Genomic DNA, 18,002 nt, shown 5'->3' on the forward strand with positions numbered 1-18,002 from the left:
GATCTCCTGACCTCGTGATCCGCCCGTCTCGGCCTCCCAAAGTGCTGGGATTACAGGCTTGAGCCACCGCGCCCGGCTGAGATTCTTAATTGAAGAGCTTAGCGTAATACCTCAACTTATTCCCCTAGATTGAGTTTTCATATTTTATCCTCAATGCTTGGCCCATTGCTTGGTGTATAAATCATGCTCAATAAATTATCTTGAAAAAATAAATGAATTAACTGTATAGTAATTCTTCTTGTCTTAAGATTTAAGAGCATTAGGCCCAGTGTTCAGAAACAGGATGCAGGGCCAGATGTGGTGACTCACACCTGTAATCCCAGCACTTTGGGAGGCTGTGGCAGGAGGATTGCTTGAGCCTACAAGTTCAAGAGCAGCCTGGGCAACATAGTGAGACCCCATCTGTACAAAAAATTTAAAAATTAGCCAGCCATGGTGGTGCATGCCTGTAATCCCAGCTACTTGGGAGGCTGAGGCAAGAGAATTGCTTGAGCCCAGGAGGTCAAGGCTGCAGTGAGCTATGATTGCGCCAGTGTACTCCAGCCTATGTGACAGAGTGAGACCCTGTCTCAAAAAAAAAAAGGATGATGCAGAAAGATGAATAAAGAATTGGGTTTGAAATTTTTTTGTAATTCAGCATTGGTGTCGCCTCCCCACCTTCTCCTGCTCTTTGGCAGACGTTTATTGCAAGCCTAGCCCTTTTGTTAGCTGCTCTTCTACTGCCTGTCCGCCTGACATTTCTAGTGAATCTACACATGAAACTCGCTGTGGAGTTGACCAGGCTGGGAGTCTGAAGTTTAAACATAACAGCTGAAGGTAGGTGTGGAACCTAAACTTGACAAGACAAACTGACAATGTTTGGGGGGGGTGTGTGTGTGTGTGAGAGAGAGAGAGAGAGATCAGTGCTTGAGCACCTTTTGTGGGCCAGGCAGACTGTTACAAGTGGTGATTTTTGTGAGTACACAGAGTAGGGTAGTTTCTCTTCGTTGGCCAAGTGGGCGTGAGGGTAGAGGAAGGCTTCCCTGGGCTGGGCTGAGGCCTACACAGGGCTTTCTAGGCAGGAGTGGGGAGAAGCAATTTCCGGGAGTAGGCATTGCAAAGATCCTGGGTGCAGAAAGGGGAGGAAGAGGCTGCTGAAATGGCTGGCAGGGGATCCTCAGGGCTCGTGGGCCACAGTGAGGATCTGTTTTTAAGGAGCCACTGTGCTCGTGAACTGAGATCTCATCAGGCCATGGGCTGTCCCAGGTCTGAGAGAAGAAAGATTTGAAAGGAGTCGTTTTACCAATCTGCCTCCCTAGCTGCCATGTACTTGTAAGATGCAAGATTACGTTGTCCAACAGGAAACCCCCCAGTCTGTAGCATTCTCGCCCATGGCCTCAAGGCTGGCTGCCCTGTGCCCCTGTTCAGAGTGCTTTCTCTGTGCCGACTGCTCCCCAAGCTGGAAGGAAAATGTGACATTTAGATTTGGCGGGATCTAGATGCTGGTGGCTGCCGTTGCGGAACTCAAGTTTGACACTGGAGCTTTGTAGGGCCGGTTCCAGGAAGGATTGAGGAAGCATTGTTGGCTGTAAATGAACCTCCATTCTCTTACTCAGGACTTGGTACTTCTCTGCTGAGTAAACCCGCCCGGCTCAAATGGCAGCTTGTCCAGTTTCGTGGGTCTATATTGTTGTTGCTTCCTTCCTGCACTCCAGTCAGCTTCATCAGTGGCTGGACTTTTGTATTCTTTGCAGGAGGAACCATATTGCAGGTTCTGTAATTCCTGAGAACCTACATCCATGGCTGTTGCATCTTCCAAGTCTCAGTCACAGTTGGTTAAGAAACCAAATTGGCAGATTGAGATCACTATTCTTCTCCAGGGACAGCCCCCAGCCTGCTGCAGCCACCTCCCGCTCTGGTTGTTGGGCCTTTAGTCTCAGGTGGGGTCTGGGTAGATAAGGGGTGCAGGCGGAGGAGGAGACCTCGGCTCAGATTGGTATTGTCCACCAGCTCAGCATTTAAACCATACTTCCTCTTTCCTCCCTTCTATTTTCTAACTTGGCTTTTGTTTTTGTCTTCTTGTTTTTCCTTGTGTCTTTTTTTTTTTTTTTTTTTTTGGAGACAATCTTGCTCTTTCAGGCTGGAGTGCAGTGGCGCAATCTCGGCTCACTGCAACCTCCATGTCTCAAGTAGCTGGGATTACAGGCATGCACCACCATGCCCGACTAATTTTTGTATTTTTAGTAGAGAGGAGGTTTCACCGTGTTGTCCAGGCTGGTCTCAAACTCCTGGCCTCAAGTGATCTGCCCGCCTCAGCCTCCCAGCACGCCCAGCCTGTTTTTCCTTGTGTCTTGATTGGAATTGAATGAGGGGCTGTCTTTTCTGCCAGGAGCGGCCCTCCTTTCCTAGGTGAGGCGCTTTGTTTTCACCTTCCTTAGAAACAGGGTGAAAAGCCCTTAGCCTGTTCTGGCTGTGGTGTTGCTCATGTGTCTGGGCTGCGGTTCCATGCCCTCTGGCTAATGTAGACGGATGCCTGGTGAGTAGACATCCAGGATGAGTTCATTACTTTAACCAACTGAGAATTTCTACCTGGAGGCCAGTGGGTGGATTCATACGAGTCAAGACAGGTGTTTCCTGTGCATTTCAAAACGCCGCTGGCGGGGAAGAGATGAACATTGCTTTCTTGTTGCTTTTTACTTGTATCCTCATAGCCCTTCTTCCCACTTCCTGTCTCTTTAAGGGCATAGTGAGACTCTCCCTCTAGAGCAGGTGGTATAACACCAGTGCCTTGGACGACTGGCAGTTTAATAATTGAGCCTTTTTTCCATCTCCTTAGTTCTATCATTTAAAATATTTCATTGGGAGGGACGTGAGGATTGAAAAATTACCTACCAGGTACGGTGTTCACTTTCTGGGTGACGGGTACACTGGGAGCCCAAACCTTACTTAACATTACACAATGTAGGCATGTAACAGACCTGCACACATACCGCCAAATCTAAAAATAAAATAATTTTTTTTAATTATAAAATAAATTGTTCATCACAGGTTTTTTTCTGACACGTGGCTGGCTTCCATGATAACTGTCATGGGTGCTTGGTTCATTTTTCATACCGAATACCTGGTATCTGACACATGACTGGTAAGAGGGTATCTCTTTAGTCCTGTCCTCCCTGTGGTGGAGGTTGTTATAGAGGAATGTCATTACTGTTTGAATAGAGGTCACTTTCATTGAATGAAACTTGATTCAGTGGATAGTTGTGTGTAAATGGTGCTAAAAAGCAGCTCTGGGGTATTGCAGGTTCTCCCTGTGTCACCCAGGCTGGAGTGCAGTGGCATAATCATAGCTCACTGCAGCTTCAGCCTCCCAGACTCAGGTGATCTCGCCTCAGCCTCCCAAGTAGCTGGGACGACAGGCCGGTCCCAAACTCCTGGATTCAAGCAGTCCGGCCCACCTCAGCCTCTCAAAGTGCTGGAATTACATGTGTGAGCCACTGCACCTGGCCAAGTGGGCACTTTAGGATCCAGAGAACTTAGGTTGTTGTCTTTCTTCTTCAGGAGAAGCTCGGCACAGTGACAGAGGCGCCCAGGGCTCAGCAAGCTCACGACCCAGCTTGTTGGACTCAAAGGGCAGAAGAATCACGTTCTAAACTTGACAAGGTATAGCCAGCAGGAGGCAGATTCCCAGCTTGATTCTCCAGAACCGTCTAGGTCCCAAGGGTGCCTGACACCAATGGGAATCTGAACCAGCACAGACTCCAGAGTCTTCTTAGGAGACCCTAGTGCAGCAGCTCTGGCCTCCTCCTGAGCGTGCATGCTCGTATGGCTTCTGAGCTGGCCAGGCTACTTCATGCATTTGGTTTGATGGGTTCTCGTAAGGCAGGAGAATCTTCTTGAACTTGGAGTTGGGTCTGTGGTCCATCGGTCATTACTTTGTTCAGAGGCACTGAGGGTGGGAGGGCCTGTGGAACTGGATTCTGCTGCTGGGAAGTTGGGTGGGCCTTGTTTCTGGGCCTCAGGTTCAGTACTGAATGAGAGTCCTCTTGTTGCGAGTTGAAGGGGTGCTCTGGGCATGCCATGCCCTTTTTTTGTACTAGGAGGTTAGAAAAGCAAAGACCAGACTAGTTGGCAAATTGAAACCCAACTATCCAGTTTATTTATTTCTTAGGCATAGAAGGAATAATTTAGGGGGACTGAAGAGCCAAGCTAAAGGGAAAGACGAAAATAAAGGGATAAAATCCTTCCTGTGATTTTGCCCCATCATCTCGTTTTTTCCAGAGACGTGACTCAACAACCTCAGCTGAGCCTGGCAGCACACACACCCCACACACCTTTCTGTCTCCAGGGTCACAAAAGCCACAAGAAGCCACGGGGAGGCTCCTGGCCTCTTACTTGACCTGAGGAGCCTCTGAAGTGGCAAGTGTGTTTCCCTTGGAAGAGCCATTGCGTGTTTGGTGACTAACTTACTGTGGCTCTGGGGCAGACATGGTACACTCCCCGCGTGATGATTGGGTCTCTGCAGTCGAGTCCGTGAGAAGGGGCGGGTGTGGTGTGGTGCGGAGCCTTGGGGAAGGGTGAGTGCGGGCTGGAGGGAGAGTTAATGAACGGTCAGTCCCTGTATGATCAGCCAGCTGGCATGTGGAGGAAGAGCTGATGTTTTCCCACAATCAGCACCCAGAAAGCTGTTCTCTAGAGGGAGAATGTAAGGACATTTTACAGTCCCATGTTTTGTTACTAACACTTGTGAACATTGGTTTCCTCAGAGTCACTGCTACAAAGGGATTGTTGTTTGTCCCCTGAGAGACGGGCCGTCTCTAGAGAGCCGCTGATTTATGACTGCAACCTGAAGTTGGTGTGGCAGTCCTCCAGGCACGCCTCCCTGCCTGCACCCACCCTCCTCTTTGCCCACCTGATTGGCAGGGGGCAGTGGCTCGAAGAGATGGGTTGCTAAGCAGCCTGGCCTGGACGCAGTGCCCTGCCAGGTTGAATGAATAGCTGCAGTGTTCTGAGGAATGGGGAATTTGGCCTGTCCCAGCATCAGGAGGGACTTTTTGGGAAGGGGGGCTAAGACTGAGTCTAGGCTCGGTGTGGGGAACTGGGTGGCCTTCCTGGCACCTTCCTTTCGGAGCCGTGTCGTGGTGCCATGTCTGTGGAAGTGGAGCCGGCAGAGCTCTGCACCTGTCCTCGAGGTCTTGTTGCAGGGTCTTCCTGTCTCATCTCCTCCCTTGCTCATCAGAGGGAAAGGACATGGGGTCCGACAGCTTTCTGTGAACTCTGCTTCTGCTGTTTTGATCATTAGCACGTATGGCCCTTGAGATTGTTGATCTAACTGGGTTTGAGGGGCTGGGTGTCAGCAACCCAGAAATGGGGGAAACGTGTGTTCTTGCCCTTTTACACTTGAGACAGTGGAGGCAAGGGAAGACTTGTGATGTAGGACTTGGACCGTGGCTTTCTCAACGTTGGCTTTGGTTTAGATGAAACATTTACTATGGAATAGTGAAATCCAGAAAACGTCTCAGAAGCCTTTGCTGTCAGGTTTCTGTAGGACTTGTGGACGTGGCTGTCATGGGATGCTGTTTGCATTAGGGATTGGAGGAAGCTTTTCTTTGGAGGGAGTATAAAGCCAGTGGAAAGGGAGCTGAGAGCCAGGGAGAGGCTGCCTTGATCCTGGGGCCTCTCTCGGATCCCCATTCTGCCACTTATTCAAGGTTCGCTACACGTTTGCTCAGGTTCTGTGAGCTGCCCCTTTATCCTCATGATGAAGCCTCCCTTTTTGAACTAAAAATAAGAGAAGTATCTTGGGAGTGGCTAGTCTGCATTTTCATCTCGGGAGTCTGCTATTAGAAAGCAGTCCCCTCTTGCTTCCTTGGTACCAGCAGTAGAGGTGGTGATGTCTGGGCTGGCCGGGGCCTTGAACTCTGCACTCCATTCAGGCAAGCTTCCTCGGACCCAGGGGAGGGCAACAGGCAGGATATGCGTTGCCCAGGTGGCCGCAGCAGGCTTGCTGGCGTGTGCTCTCCTCAGTGATGGTGGGTTTGGTCACTGAAGAGGTTTGGAGGAGAGACCGGCGTGGGGCTCCAGAGCATCCGGCTGCTGCGATGTGGGAAGAAGAGGGTTCGGAGGCTTGGGGGTGCCAGAGGCCCCTGAAACATCAGCTTACCCTTAGTGTTCCTGGCAGTGCTTTTACTTTTTCTCTTTCCTTAAAAACCCTGAGTGGTCTCAGTGGAGAGTAGCTGGTTCAGGAGCCCCAGTCTTACCTCCTCGTGTTTGTTTCTCTTTTGCAGGATAATACAGAAGCAGAAAAGCGAGACCCCCAGGAACTCGTGGGTGAGTATTGGGGGATCCTGGGGGCACATTTCTCAGCCTTGCCACTAGCAGCCTGGCTTCCGGCCATGCCAGGCCTTCCGCCCCACAGGGCTTCTGTCTGCTGTGAGCACCATGTCCCTTCGGCTCCCTCTCAGGGCCTTTGGCATTTCCTAGGATGCCCGGGTGAGACGCCCAGGGAACGGTTCTTTGAAAATCGTATTTGTGGTGTGTTTTATTGGGCTTTGGTCGGTTGCCCGCGCTGTCAAGAGGGAGTTCAGGGCCCCTCGGCTGGGAGCGTGTCTTGGTCTCTGCTTCCCCTAGTGCCCTACGCTTGTCCTCTGTCTTTGCACCCCCCATCCCCCTCTCTGCTGGCATATGCGTGCTGCTTAGGGAGTCAGCATGTGGCCTCTGCTGGCACTTTGCTCTGTCCCCAGGCAGGAACATACCTCACAGCCCTGGAGTCTGGGGCTCTTTGTGATTTGGGAGGAGCAGGGACACTATGTTTCCAGAAAACAGCACACATCATCCAAGTCCTGTGGTAGCCCCAGCCTTTTAATCCTTTTAGAAAGCCCCCCAGCTCCTTTCATGTGGCTCCCAAAACCCGACCCAGGGGAGTTCCCGGCAGCTGAGTCAGAGCTCTTGGTGGAGTTGGCCCTCCCTCTCTGTGGCGGCCATTACCGGCTCTCAAACAGGCTCCTCCTTCCTGCAGTCCTGCCTCGGTGGCTCACTGGCTCCAGCCCTGGGGGTTCCGAGCCCAGGGACCACCTGGAAGCGCTGCCCCAGTAGTCAATCCCTCCCACCCAGGCTTTCTCCCAGGAAGACCTTTCTGCTGGGAGTTCTGCTACGGCTCCTGTTCTCCTTTTCCTGAACTAAAGGAGCTAGGAATCGTTGATTCTGTTCGTCTTTTAAAGAAGGATTGGGGCCGGGCGCGGTGGTTCAAGCCTGTAATCCCAGCACTTTGAGAGGCCGAGACGGGTGGATCACGAGGTCAGGAGATTGAGACCATCCTGGCTAACACAGTGAAACCCCATCTCGACTAAAAAAAAAAAAAAAAAACAAAAAACTAGCTGGGCGAGGTGGCGGGCGCCTGTAGTCCCAGCTACTTGGGAGGCTGAGGCAGGAGAATGGCGTGTACCTGGGAGGCAGAGTTTGCAGTGAGCCGAGATCCGGCCACTGCACTCCAGCCTGGGCAATAGAGCAAGACTCCGTCTCAAAAAAAGGATTGGGTGGGAACATAGTAACGCTGAGCAGCCCAGACCCTCAGCAGGAGGGCCTTAATCCCTGGCTTCTCTGGTGGAGTTTCAGTCTTTCAAATCCTATACAAACCAGGACTTTCCTAAAACCTAGAGTTTGTTCTTTAGAAAGTGGCACCGTAGGGGTACAACATTTGGCTTTGAAGGCAGAGGAAGCAGAGTTCACATCTGCTGGGAAGCTGATGGCCTGCCCTAAGGAGGCGATCCACCAGCAGGATGTGGACAGGAACCTCGGCCTCTTACCCCACCATCACCTGAGCCAACTGTGCATTTCACTGTGAGAAACTGCACGGCCGGGGATCAGAGAGCAGCCTGTCGCATGCCAAGGCAGAGATGCCCTCGCTCTTGCTAGCAGTGCTGAGCAGGCAGTGGAATGTGTGTGGGCATCAGCCATCTCAGCCCCCAGTCGCTTCCAGAGCCAACTTGTCACTTTTCCTCCCTGTGCCGTTTTTTGGAAATAGCTTTTTTGAGGTATAATTTACATAGAGCAAGACTTGCCAATTTTAGGTGTGCCATTTGATGAATGTTGACAGATGCGTATAGTGGTGTGAGCCCCACCATAATCGTGATGCAGAACGCGCCCATCACTCCGAAATGTTCCCTTCTGCCCCGACCCTGTTACAGCTGATTCCCTCCCTCAACCTCGGGCAAGCCGTGATCTACACTCTCCTCACTATAGCTTTGCCTTTTTTTAGAATTTCCTGTAAATTAGGCCGGGCGCGGTGGCTCAAGCCTGTAATCCCAGCACTTTGGGAGGCCGAGACGGGCGGATCACGAGGTCAGGAGATTGAGACCATCCTGGCTAACACAGTGAAACCCCATCTCGACTAAAAAAAAACAAAAAAAACAAAAAACTAGCCGGGCAAGGTGGCGGGCACCTGTAGTCCCAGCTACTTGGGAGGCTGAGGCAGGAGAATGGCGTGAACCCGGGAGGCAGAGTTTGCAGTGAGGTGAGACCCGGCCACTGCACTCCAGCCTGGGCGACAGAGTGAGACTCCGTCTCAAAAAAAAAAAAAAAAAGAATTTCCCGTAAATCAGGATCTCCCAGCCCTGGCCCTGGCCCTACTGACACTTTGGGCTAGATGATTCTTTGTGGTGGGGCTGTCCTGTGCTTTGTAGGGTGTTTAGCAGTGTCCTTGGTCTCTACGCACTCATTGCATGCCAGAGGCACTCTCCCTCCCCCAGATGTGACAGTGATCAATGTCCCTTTGGGGCAGAAAAGCAGGGATAGAAGCAGGGATAGAAAGGAAACTAGGGTTTTTGTCTGGCTTCTTTCACTCAGCACGGCACTTGCGAGGCTCATCCATGTTGTTGGGCATGTCCAGAGTTCCTTTTTGTAGCCAAGTAATATTTCACTGTAGGGATACACCACAGTTTGTTTACTCATTCACCTGTGGAGGACAAAAATGGATCTTTAAGCGGCATCGTTTTGATTACTCACCATTCCTCATTAACGAGTAGCTAGTTTAGCTCCTCTTACTAAAGACGTAATTAATTGAAGGACAGTGGCTTCCGTTCATGATGCGGTGCCTGTCAGCCTGTCTACCTAAGCTGCATTTGTCTGCTCTGGTGTCAGGACTCAGGTTGCTTACCAGGTATGGGAAGCATGTCCATGCATGTAGACAGCCCCAGCTTTAAGAGAACAAGCAGGAGAGCAGAGAAGCCAAGCCACAGGCGTCTGCAGCACTGCAGCCCCTTGACAGAGCCGAACATGCACACCCTCTCAGTGCCCTCCAGGGCCTCGCCGATGCCCACGGCTGAGCCTGGAGCAGTGGTGCTGGTGTGGCAGTGGGCGTGGGTTCTCTGTGTCACTTAGGAGCTGGAGATACTCCACTGTCCCCTGGAGCCCCCCAGCTCACTCACTCCCTGCCATCCCATGAGCCCGTCCAACTAGCTACTCCTGCACAGATCCCTCCATGGCAGCTGTGGGTACTCTGGGTGTTTTCTGACTTGGGCACGCACCAGGGCAACTCACACTGACAGCTGGCTTCTCAAGTCCTAACTGTGGCTGCCTCTGAGAACACCCCCATCAGGCCCAGGCAGCAGCCACAGACCCAGCACTGCTTCCAAGAGACTGTGGACACATTGCTCTACGGATGTCCTGGGGACATGGCTTGAGGCTCTGTCTGCTCACAAGAAATGTGGGGCTCGGCTGCTCTGGTCGCTGTGGCTCACACCTATCATCCCAGCACTTTGGGAGGCCAAGGCAGGCAGATCACGAGGTCAGGAGTTCGAGACCAGTGTGGCTAGCATGGCGAAACCCCATTTCTACTAAAAACACACAAAAAAAATTAGCCAGGTGTGGTGGCACGTGCCTGTTGTCCCAGCTACTCAGGAGGCTGAGGCAAGAGAACCGCTTGAACCCAGCAGGCGGAGGTTGCAGTGAGCTGAGATCACGCCATTGCACTCTAGTCTGGGCGACACAGTGAGACTCCATCTCAAAAAAAATAAAAAAACAAATGTGGGGCTGGCATCTTCCACATGACATTCATTCCAGGACTCAGGAAGGAGAGGGTCACTGAAGGCTGCTTCCACGCTCTGTGTCATATACTTGTATCTAGTTTTCCTGAATGTGTCTCTTTATTTGACAGTAACTGCCTAGGAATTATCTTGTTTCAAGCCCCAGGCTCAGGAGGGGCTCCCCTCCTCTTATACTGTACACCATGTGAGCCCCAGATTGTGGCTGGGTTGCTATGGCAACAGGGTCACACCCTGTTTTTCCAAAAGGTTTTCCTGGCAAATGCCAAAGGGCACTCTTTGTCTCTGTCACATGCACACATACGCACTCTCCAGCCGAGGGAAGAAGTTAACGCTGCTTATTTATGTACCCAGCGCCTGCCAAGGCTCTCCTTGCTTTTATTGCTGCTGCTTGTGAGATAGGACTAGCTCCCTGCAGCTGATTCCACTCTCCACCAGCTTCTGCAACCTCAGGCTTAGCACTTTCACGTATTCCAGGGCTGGGAGGAAGGAGGAAGTTGGAGGAGAGTTGAATTCCAGCCATATCTGAGTGTCAGCTTTGCTTGAGGAGTCAGGAGACCAAAGGAAGGTGCTGGGCAAAGAGAAGCACCTCGTCCCCGGCTCTTGGGCTGCACTGGCATCTGGGATCCACAGCAGGACCTCTGATGAATGTGTCAGCCAGTCTCTGTCCTCTTGCCCTCATCCAAAATGGCAGATTGGTGCTCTGTTCTTGGGGCGCTTCCAGTGAGAATGCACTGACAGCAGTGCAAATCAGCACATGAAGTCATGTTTTTAAGATGGCCCCAGGCTTGACCCCTGTCTCAGAGTGTATTTGCAGTGTGCACAGGCTTGTCCTGCAGCAGCTGGACTGGCAGAGTCTGGGAGCCTTGTCCCCAGCCCTCCTCGGCACTGTGTTCTTTACAGTAACTTGAAACTCCAGGCAGAGATCAAAGCACCTTATCTACTAAGCAAACATTAACCCAGCCTGGGGAGAGGAGAAAGGGGCTGGCCTTGCGAAGCCAGCCCGGGCAGCTCAGCAGTGGGTTAGCAGGCCTGCACACAGTAGGTGCCCAGTAAGTGCTTGCTGAGTGTTATTGGTGGTTTGTTCATTCTTTCTCTTCATCCTGCCCCACCCTGCCTGCCTGCTCTTTGCTTATTGTATGATCCTTTTCATGAGAGAGTGTTTTGAAGAGCAGACAGAATCTTAACAACAAATAGCACATTGTCCCAGCGAGCCAAAGCAAGACTGCAGTGCCCGGGTGGCCCAAGGCTGCGGGGTGGCCCGAGGCCACGGGGAAGGGGCTGGAGAGAGCAAGGCCTGCCCGCCCTGGCAGATCTCTGAGGAAATTGTCCCCTGGGGGTTGTGGTTCTTCCCACCAGAACGGGCCTTTTGTTCTCAGGAATGAGGTGGGCTAAGAGAGAGTTGATTTGTTTATTTTTAAAAGATCCTCAGCTGATAACGGTAGTAAGTATCATTTATGCACAAGGCCATTTTGTTTACTTTGGGACCCAAAACTTAGGGAACCCTAAATTCTGTTTCTCCTGTAGCCTAGGCAGGTTAGCCGTAGACGAGACAGGTGGCACCAAGCACCTCTGAGTTTCCAAAGTCTTGCAAGTATTTTAGAGACATATCCAGTGGTGGCTGGAGCTGGTTTAGAGACATGCAGTGGTGGCTGCAGCTGGCTCATGTTGTGAGCCTGTTGTGTACATCTCTTCCCAGCCTTGGGTTCGGTGACTTTACCTTGGTAGCTTGAAATTGGCCATGGCAGAAGAATTTACACCACAAGAAATGGCAAATGCCATAGATCATGGCGCCCCCCCCCCCTTCCCCATCCCCACACTCAGCTGGTGATTAAACATTTACCAGCACACTGCTGACTCTTCCTTAAAAGTTAACCGTTGTGGGCCAGGCACAGTGGCTCATACCCATAATCCCAGCACTTTAGGAGGCCAAGGCAGGAAGATGGCTTGATCCAACAGTTCAAGACCAGCCTGGGTAACATAACGAGACCCTATCTTTACAAAAACTTAAGATTAGCCAGGCATGGTGTCATGCACCTGTAGTCCTAGCTACTTGGGAAGCTGAGACGAGTTCAAGGTTGCAGTGAGCTATCATTGTACCACTACACTCTAGCCTGGGTTGCAGACTAAAATCCCTGTCTCTATTTCATTTTCTGTATTTTATTTTCCTTTTTGAGACAGAGTCTTACTCTGTCACCCAGGCTGGAGTATAGTGGCGCATTCTTGGCTCACTGCAGCCACCACCTTTGGGTTCAAGCAGTTCTCATTCCTTAGCCTCGCGAGTAGCTGGGTTTACAGGCATGCATCACCCTGCAAGTTGATTTTGTATTTTTAGTAGAGACAGGGTTTCGCCATGTTGGCCAGGCTGGTCTGGAACACCTGACCTCAAATGATCTGCCCACCTCAGCTTCCCAAAATGTTGGGAGCATAGGTGCGAACCACCACACCCAGCTGACCCCGTCTCTTTAAAAAAAAAAAAAAAAAAAGGGAAAAGTTAATTACTGTATACATTTATACCCTGTGTCTGAACTTTTCTTCTCCCAAGCTGGTACATGGCCCACCTCTTCTGGTCATTCACTCTCAACTGAGATGATACCTCACAGAGCCACATCTGAACACTCAGTTGTACTGTTTTCATAGTGTTTATCCCTACCTGATAACATTTTATGTGCTTATGTTTTTTTGTCCATGTCTGTCCCTTGTTTGATCCCCACCTACAGAATTTTTCTTTCTTCTCTCAATAGCCTCTTTTTCTGAAAGAGTTCGGAACATGTCGCCTGATGAAATCAAGATCCCACCAGAACCCCCTGGCAGATGTTCAAATCACTTACAAGTAAGCATGAGGCTTGGCTACTGAGGTTGGATAGATTAGATAGCCTGGGTTATGTGTTTGGTTCGGTCTTAACCTTAAGAGACCATGGCAGGGAAAGGGACTGAGGCTTCTATAAAAGAAACTGACAGGTGGGAAGGATCTTGCAGTCCCCTTTACCTCCTGTTAGCCTCATCTCAGGAGTTGGCTCCTACACCCACCACCATGTACCCTGGTGCTGCTCCAGCAGGGCGGCCCTGGCTTGCCCTCAGTGAGGTCCTAAGCAGAGGCAGAGAAAAGAGCATAACCTTTTCTCTGCAGCCCTGCTGGGCCAATGGGAGCTTCTGAGAAAGAGCTTTGCTAAGAAACTGAGGAACCCTCAGAATGTAAAATAAATTACAGAAATGAAAAAATCACAAGCATTTATATATATACAGTTTTGTGTGCTAATCTATTTCTAAAATGCTGATTCGGTAGCTTCTTGCTTGACAGAATGTGCAGCACTGACAGGAAGTTTTCAGATCCCAAGGAGTCGAAGCTTTTGTGCAGTTACACTTTCTACGGGGACAGCTGGGGTTCAGCCCGTGGCTCTCCTTGTCCCTCTGTGGGTTCCCTTGTGATGAACAATAAAACAGGCACCCAAGGCTGCACAATCATGGCTCCTGGTCCACCTGCTTCACCTTTGATCCTGGAGCTTCCACTGGGGGCCTCTGGCTGCACAGCAAGCCTGTGACACCACCCTAACGGATGGATGACTAATGGGACCTGAGGCTAAGGAATGCAGCAAGCTGGGGGAGGGCCAGAGTCAGAACTGGGGGTGCAAGGCAGATTATCTTCCCTTCCCGGAAGTCTCCTCCCATTGCTGAGTCTTCTCCCCACCACCGCCCTCCAGAATCACGTCACCCTCCATGCCAGACAACCAGACAGCAAGCTCCAGCCTGTAAGGACAACTCCAGCAGCCCGCCAGGCAGAGACAACTGGCGCACAGCCTGCATTGCCGAATGTGCCTCCTCTTTAGACCCTCCTGATGGTGGAAACCATGGCATTTGAGCAAACATTTTAGTCCATCTGGGGTGGTAGAGCTGATCTTACCGCCCAGGAGACGCAGCCAAGTCATCTGTATGACATGGGTTCTCCTCAGGTTGCTGAGCCTCCTATATATGGCTCCCTCCATGACGCTGGAGGAGATAGCTTGGAGGACAGAGGTTCTTCAGTCTCGGCGATTATATCACAGACCTCCCTCTGCGGTTCAGCTCTTGCTCTGGCCAGTCTCGGTAGAAAGATTTGGCCTCTGATACGGGGAGTTCGTCACCCCTCCTGACATGTCCTAAATGCTGTCACCTGGGCCCTCCAGGCCTGCCCGCCCGCTTTGCTGGCACAGTGCCTCAGGTGTTTCCCTTCTGGAGAATCTCAGTTTAAGCCCCACTGCAGGGGGATGCTGCAGGTGGATCTTGCCCTGGACCAGTGCCCGCCTTCCTGGCTGAGACTGCTCTTTCCAGAGGTGGCTCTGGTGTCTTGGCTCTCTTCATTGGCACTGGGCCATGCTGATGCCATCTACTTTGGGCATCATGTCCATGGGCTGGGGAGGACCCCCTTCCTGAGGACGCCTGTGGCACTGGCCGCAGTAGGTCAGCCTGCATCCCCCCAGGTGGTTCTCCACTCTCCCACTGAAAGCCCGGCATGGCCTGTGGGGAAATTTGGGTGAGAGAGAAGCAGTTAACCCTTGATGCCTGCAGTAAGCCAGCGTGGACCAGCCACCTGTGCGCCTCCCCGTAAAAGACACATTCTAAAAAGTTTGCAAGACCAAATCCAAAAAACTATTCCTACCTCCCATCAAAAGGCCATAGCCTTTCCGAAGTCTCCTGTGGTTCACAGTTCTGCTGGGGACCTCATGTTAAAATTTGACCTCATGTTAAAATTTAAAACCAGGATTCATTCCCTGCACATCAACACCAGTACGCTGCACCCTGCTTCAGATGGTTCTGGAACTGATTAACCAGTTGGGGCTTTGTTCATTATTTTCTCCGTGGCTCCTCTGCTGTGATCTTTCCACTGCTCGCTATACTGTCGTCCAGAGAGCGTCAGGAAACCTCAGCAGTGAAAGCAGCCTGGTCTTGGTTTATCTTACTTATGTGCAGTTCTGGGCAAAAGGTAGGGTGGCAAAAGAGAATAGGTTAATTTTTTGTTTTGTTTTGTGTTTTTGAGAGAGTCTCACTCTGTTGCCAGGCTGGCACAGTGGCATGATCTCAGCTCACTGCAACCTCCACCTCCCAGGTTCAAGCAATTCTCCTGCCTCAGCCTCCCAAGTAGCTGGGATTACAGGCGCCCCCACCACAGCCAGCTAAATGTTGTTTGTGTTTTTAGTAGAGACGGGGTTTCGTGTTGGCCAAGATGGTCTCAATCTCTAGACCTTGTGATCCACCCACCTCAGCCTCCCAAAGTGCTGGGATTACAGGCATGAGCCACCGTGCCTGGCTGAGAATAGGTTAAATTCTCCGCCTCCTGGGTTCAAGCCATTCTCCCACCTCAGCCTCCCAAGTAGCTGGGACTACAGGTGTCCGCCACCATGCCCGGCTAATTTTCTGTGTTTTTAGTAGAGATGGGGTTTCACTGTGTTAGCCAGGATGTTCTCAATCTCCTGACCTCGTGATCCACCCGCCTTGGCCTCTCAAAGTGCTAGGATTATGGGCATGAGCCACCACGCCCGGCCAAGAATAGGTTAAATTTTAACATGAGGTCAAGTTGGGCTTTGCATGGCTCTGGAGCCTCGCGTTCATGCTGCACACGTAGCTGGTGACCAGGGGCTGGGATGGTGGAGGGGTGGGCTTCTGTCATACACCCCCTCTGCTCTTCCATAGGACAAGATCCAGAAGCTTTATGAACGAAAGATAAAGGAGGGAATGGATATGAACTACATTATCCAACGGAAGAAAGAATTTCGGAACCCCAGGTAAGTTTCCCTTGAGCCTGCAGAGTTTATTGAGTTATTAATGTTGGATTAAGGACAAAGACATCCCCAAGGAGGTGGTGAGGAAAAGCCCTGAGCCCAAACCATCACCCAGACTTGTCATTACACCGAGTGCCTGCTGGACACAGCAGACTATGCTAATCCAGCCAGAGGCTTGCCATTTAAGATCCTGACAAAACACAAAGCAATCCATACCGAGACCTAGACGGGGATGAGGGAGACCTGGCTGAGTTCTCGTCCCTGCTGTGAGCCTAAAGCACATGACCTCTCAAGGCCCCTGTCCTCATGGAAGGAATTGGACTAGACGGTTACCATAGGTTCATCTTCCAACTCTAAAAAGCTGATTTTTGCATATAGGTGAGAGGTCTTAGGACCAGAGCTATGTCTGGTCTTATTCCATTTAATGGTCAAGCTAGTGACTTACGGGGGAAAGAGCAGGCCCTTTCCCTTGTGTGGGCCTGAGTGTGGTGAGCCCAACCCAGCCATACAGACTGAAGGTCAGTGGGACAAAACTCAGCCATCACCTTGACCCCATCTCCTCCCGGCCCTTAGTTAACAGGTCCATCTCCCTGGGAGGGTGTAGGGCCATCAGGAAGCTTGCTTAGAGCAGCTGAGCTGGCTTTAAAGGTTTTGAAGGTTTTGTGTCAGCCCCAGGAGCTGGGTGGTTCAGGTCCTAGGCGGGGACGTGGACTTGTGCCTGCTCAACGCCTGTGCTGTTTTTTCAGCATCTACGAGAAGCTGATCCAGTTCTGTGCCATTGACGAGCTTGGCACCAACTACCCAAAGGTGCGTCTGGCACACGGGGCCGGAGGGTGATGGGGACACCCGGGGTCCTATGCTTGGTCCAGGGGATTTGACCTGCAGCCACAGAAGGGTCCATGTAGCGGCACCGCTAGTTGAAAGCACAGTCCCCATGTCTTGTGTTTTGAGTCCCTATTGTTCTGAAATAGTCCAATAAAGAGATTCCAGTGGCCGACCTGGTGTCTGGCCCCTGACTGGTGGGGACATGTGTGGACCTGCTGCTCCTGGGGGTCACTGGATGGGGGCTGCGTGCTCCCGTGTTCTTCAGCACTTGCCAGCTGCCCCTTGGCTAGAGACCAGGGATGACAGCCAAGCCCCAGGTAAGGGGACCCCAGACCAGGAAGCTCTGTGGAAAGACTCAGGCAAGGAACTTGGGTTTCTGAGTCATTTGTCATCTGATGATTCCTACTAACTGCAACTGTCGCCTTTTCCTTTGCAGGATATGTTTGATCCCCATGGCTGGTCTGAGGACTCCTACTATGAGGCATTAGGTAGCCTTTCATCCCTCCTCCCATATACCTCGTCCGCCCACCCAACTGTCCCTTTATCCAGTCAGTTGGTTATCCAGGCAACACATACTTCAGGGTCTCCTCTACGTCAGGCCGTGTTCAAGGGGCTGGGTACAGGCCTGAGTGAGACAGACCCATCCGTGCCTTAAGAGGCTTATGCCACAGCAAAGAAGACAACGTCACGCCAGTAATGCCAGCATGATGAAGTGTTGGTGATGACAGTTGCTGAGTACAGGGGAGCTTTGGCAAGCATGGTCATCTAATCTGGCCAAAGGGATGGGAAGGTCTCACTGACAAAACTGTGTTCAAGCTGAGGTTTGAAGAGGCAGAGGGGCCAGGCAGGTGTAGGCAGAATGTTCTGAGGCCAGTGAGAGGATGGCTTATTCTTAAGGTACCAGTTTGGGAGAACTGGGAGGAGTGTCAACGGGCCCAAACCCCTAGACTGTAGGTCTTTAGCCTGCAGCCCATGGCCCAGATCTTGGCCTATAGAGGTGCTTTGTTTGGCCTTCATGAATTTTGTTGTCTTTTAATTTGAATTCATTGACAACATTTTACATAATAATCTCTGATCCCAGCTTCTCTCAGTCAGTAGGAAGGTAGTCCCCATTGGGCCTGTATTTCCGTGTGCGGCAGTTCACAGGAGCTCAGGAGTAGCTGACCCTTCCAGACACAGACATGGGGCATGCAGCCCTCCAGTCTGGAGCTGAAGGCCCCTGCCCTACGCCAAGCAAGGGCTGGCTTCATTTTGCCTAGCACAAAGAACACTGCGCCCATGAAGACCTTTAGCCCACTGAAAAGAATGCAGGGGGCCGGGCGCGGTGGCTCAAGCCTGTAATCCCAGCACTTTGGGAGGCCGAGACGGGTGGATCACGAGGTCAGGAGATCGAGACCATCCTGAG

At 51.5% G+C, this 18,002-nt stretch overlaps 1 protein-coding gene across 3 annotated transcripts in view; it reads left to right on the forward strand.

Moving 5' to 3' along the window:
- The window catches only part of SAP30BP (SAP30 binding protein), a 42,115-nt gene that overhangs the window by 21,693 nt on the left and 2,420 nt on the right, over positions 1-18,002 (forward strand). For 2 of the 3 annotated variants that reach the window (XM_011945977.1, XM_011946058.1), the window contains 5 exons: positions 6,264-6,306; positions 12,761-12,849; positions 15,684-15,775; positions 16,519-16,579; positions 17,034-17,085. In XM_011945977.1, the coding sequence (XP_011801367.1) occupies positions 6,264-6,306; positions 12,761-12,849; positions 15,684-15,775; positions 16,519-16,579; positions 17,034-17,085 (337 nt within the window). Of the gene's footprint in view, positions 1-3,537; positions 3,640-6,263; positions 6,307-12,760; positions 12,850-15,683; positions 15,776-16,518; positions 16,580-17,033; positions 17,086-18,002 lie in introns of all 3 variants that reach the window. The other variant, XM_011945904.1, reaches the window with a different exon arrangement.

Source organism: Colobus angolensis, unplaced genomic scaffold, assembly GCF_000951035.1.
Source record: "Colobus angolensis palliatus isolate OR3802 unplaced genomic scaffold, Cang.pa_1.0 Scaffold1, whole genome shotgun sequence".
Lineage (NCBI taxonomy): Eukaryota > Metazoa > Chordata > Mammalia > Primates > Cercopithecidae > Colobus > Colobus angolensis.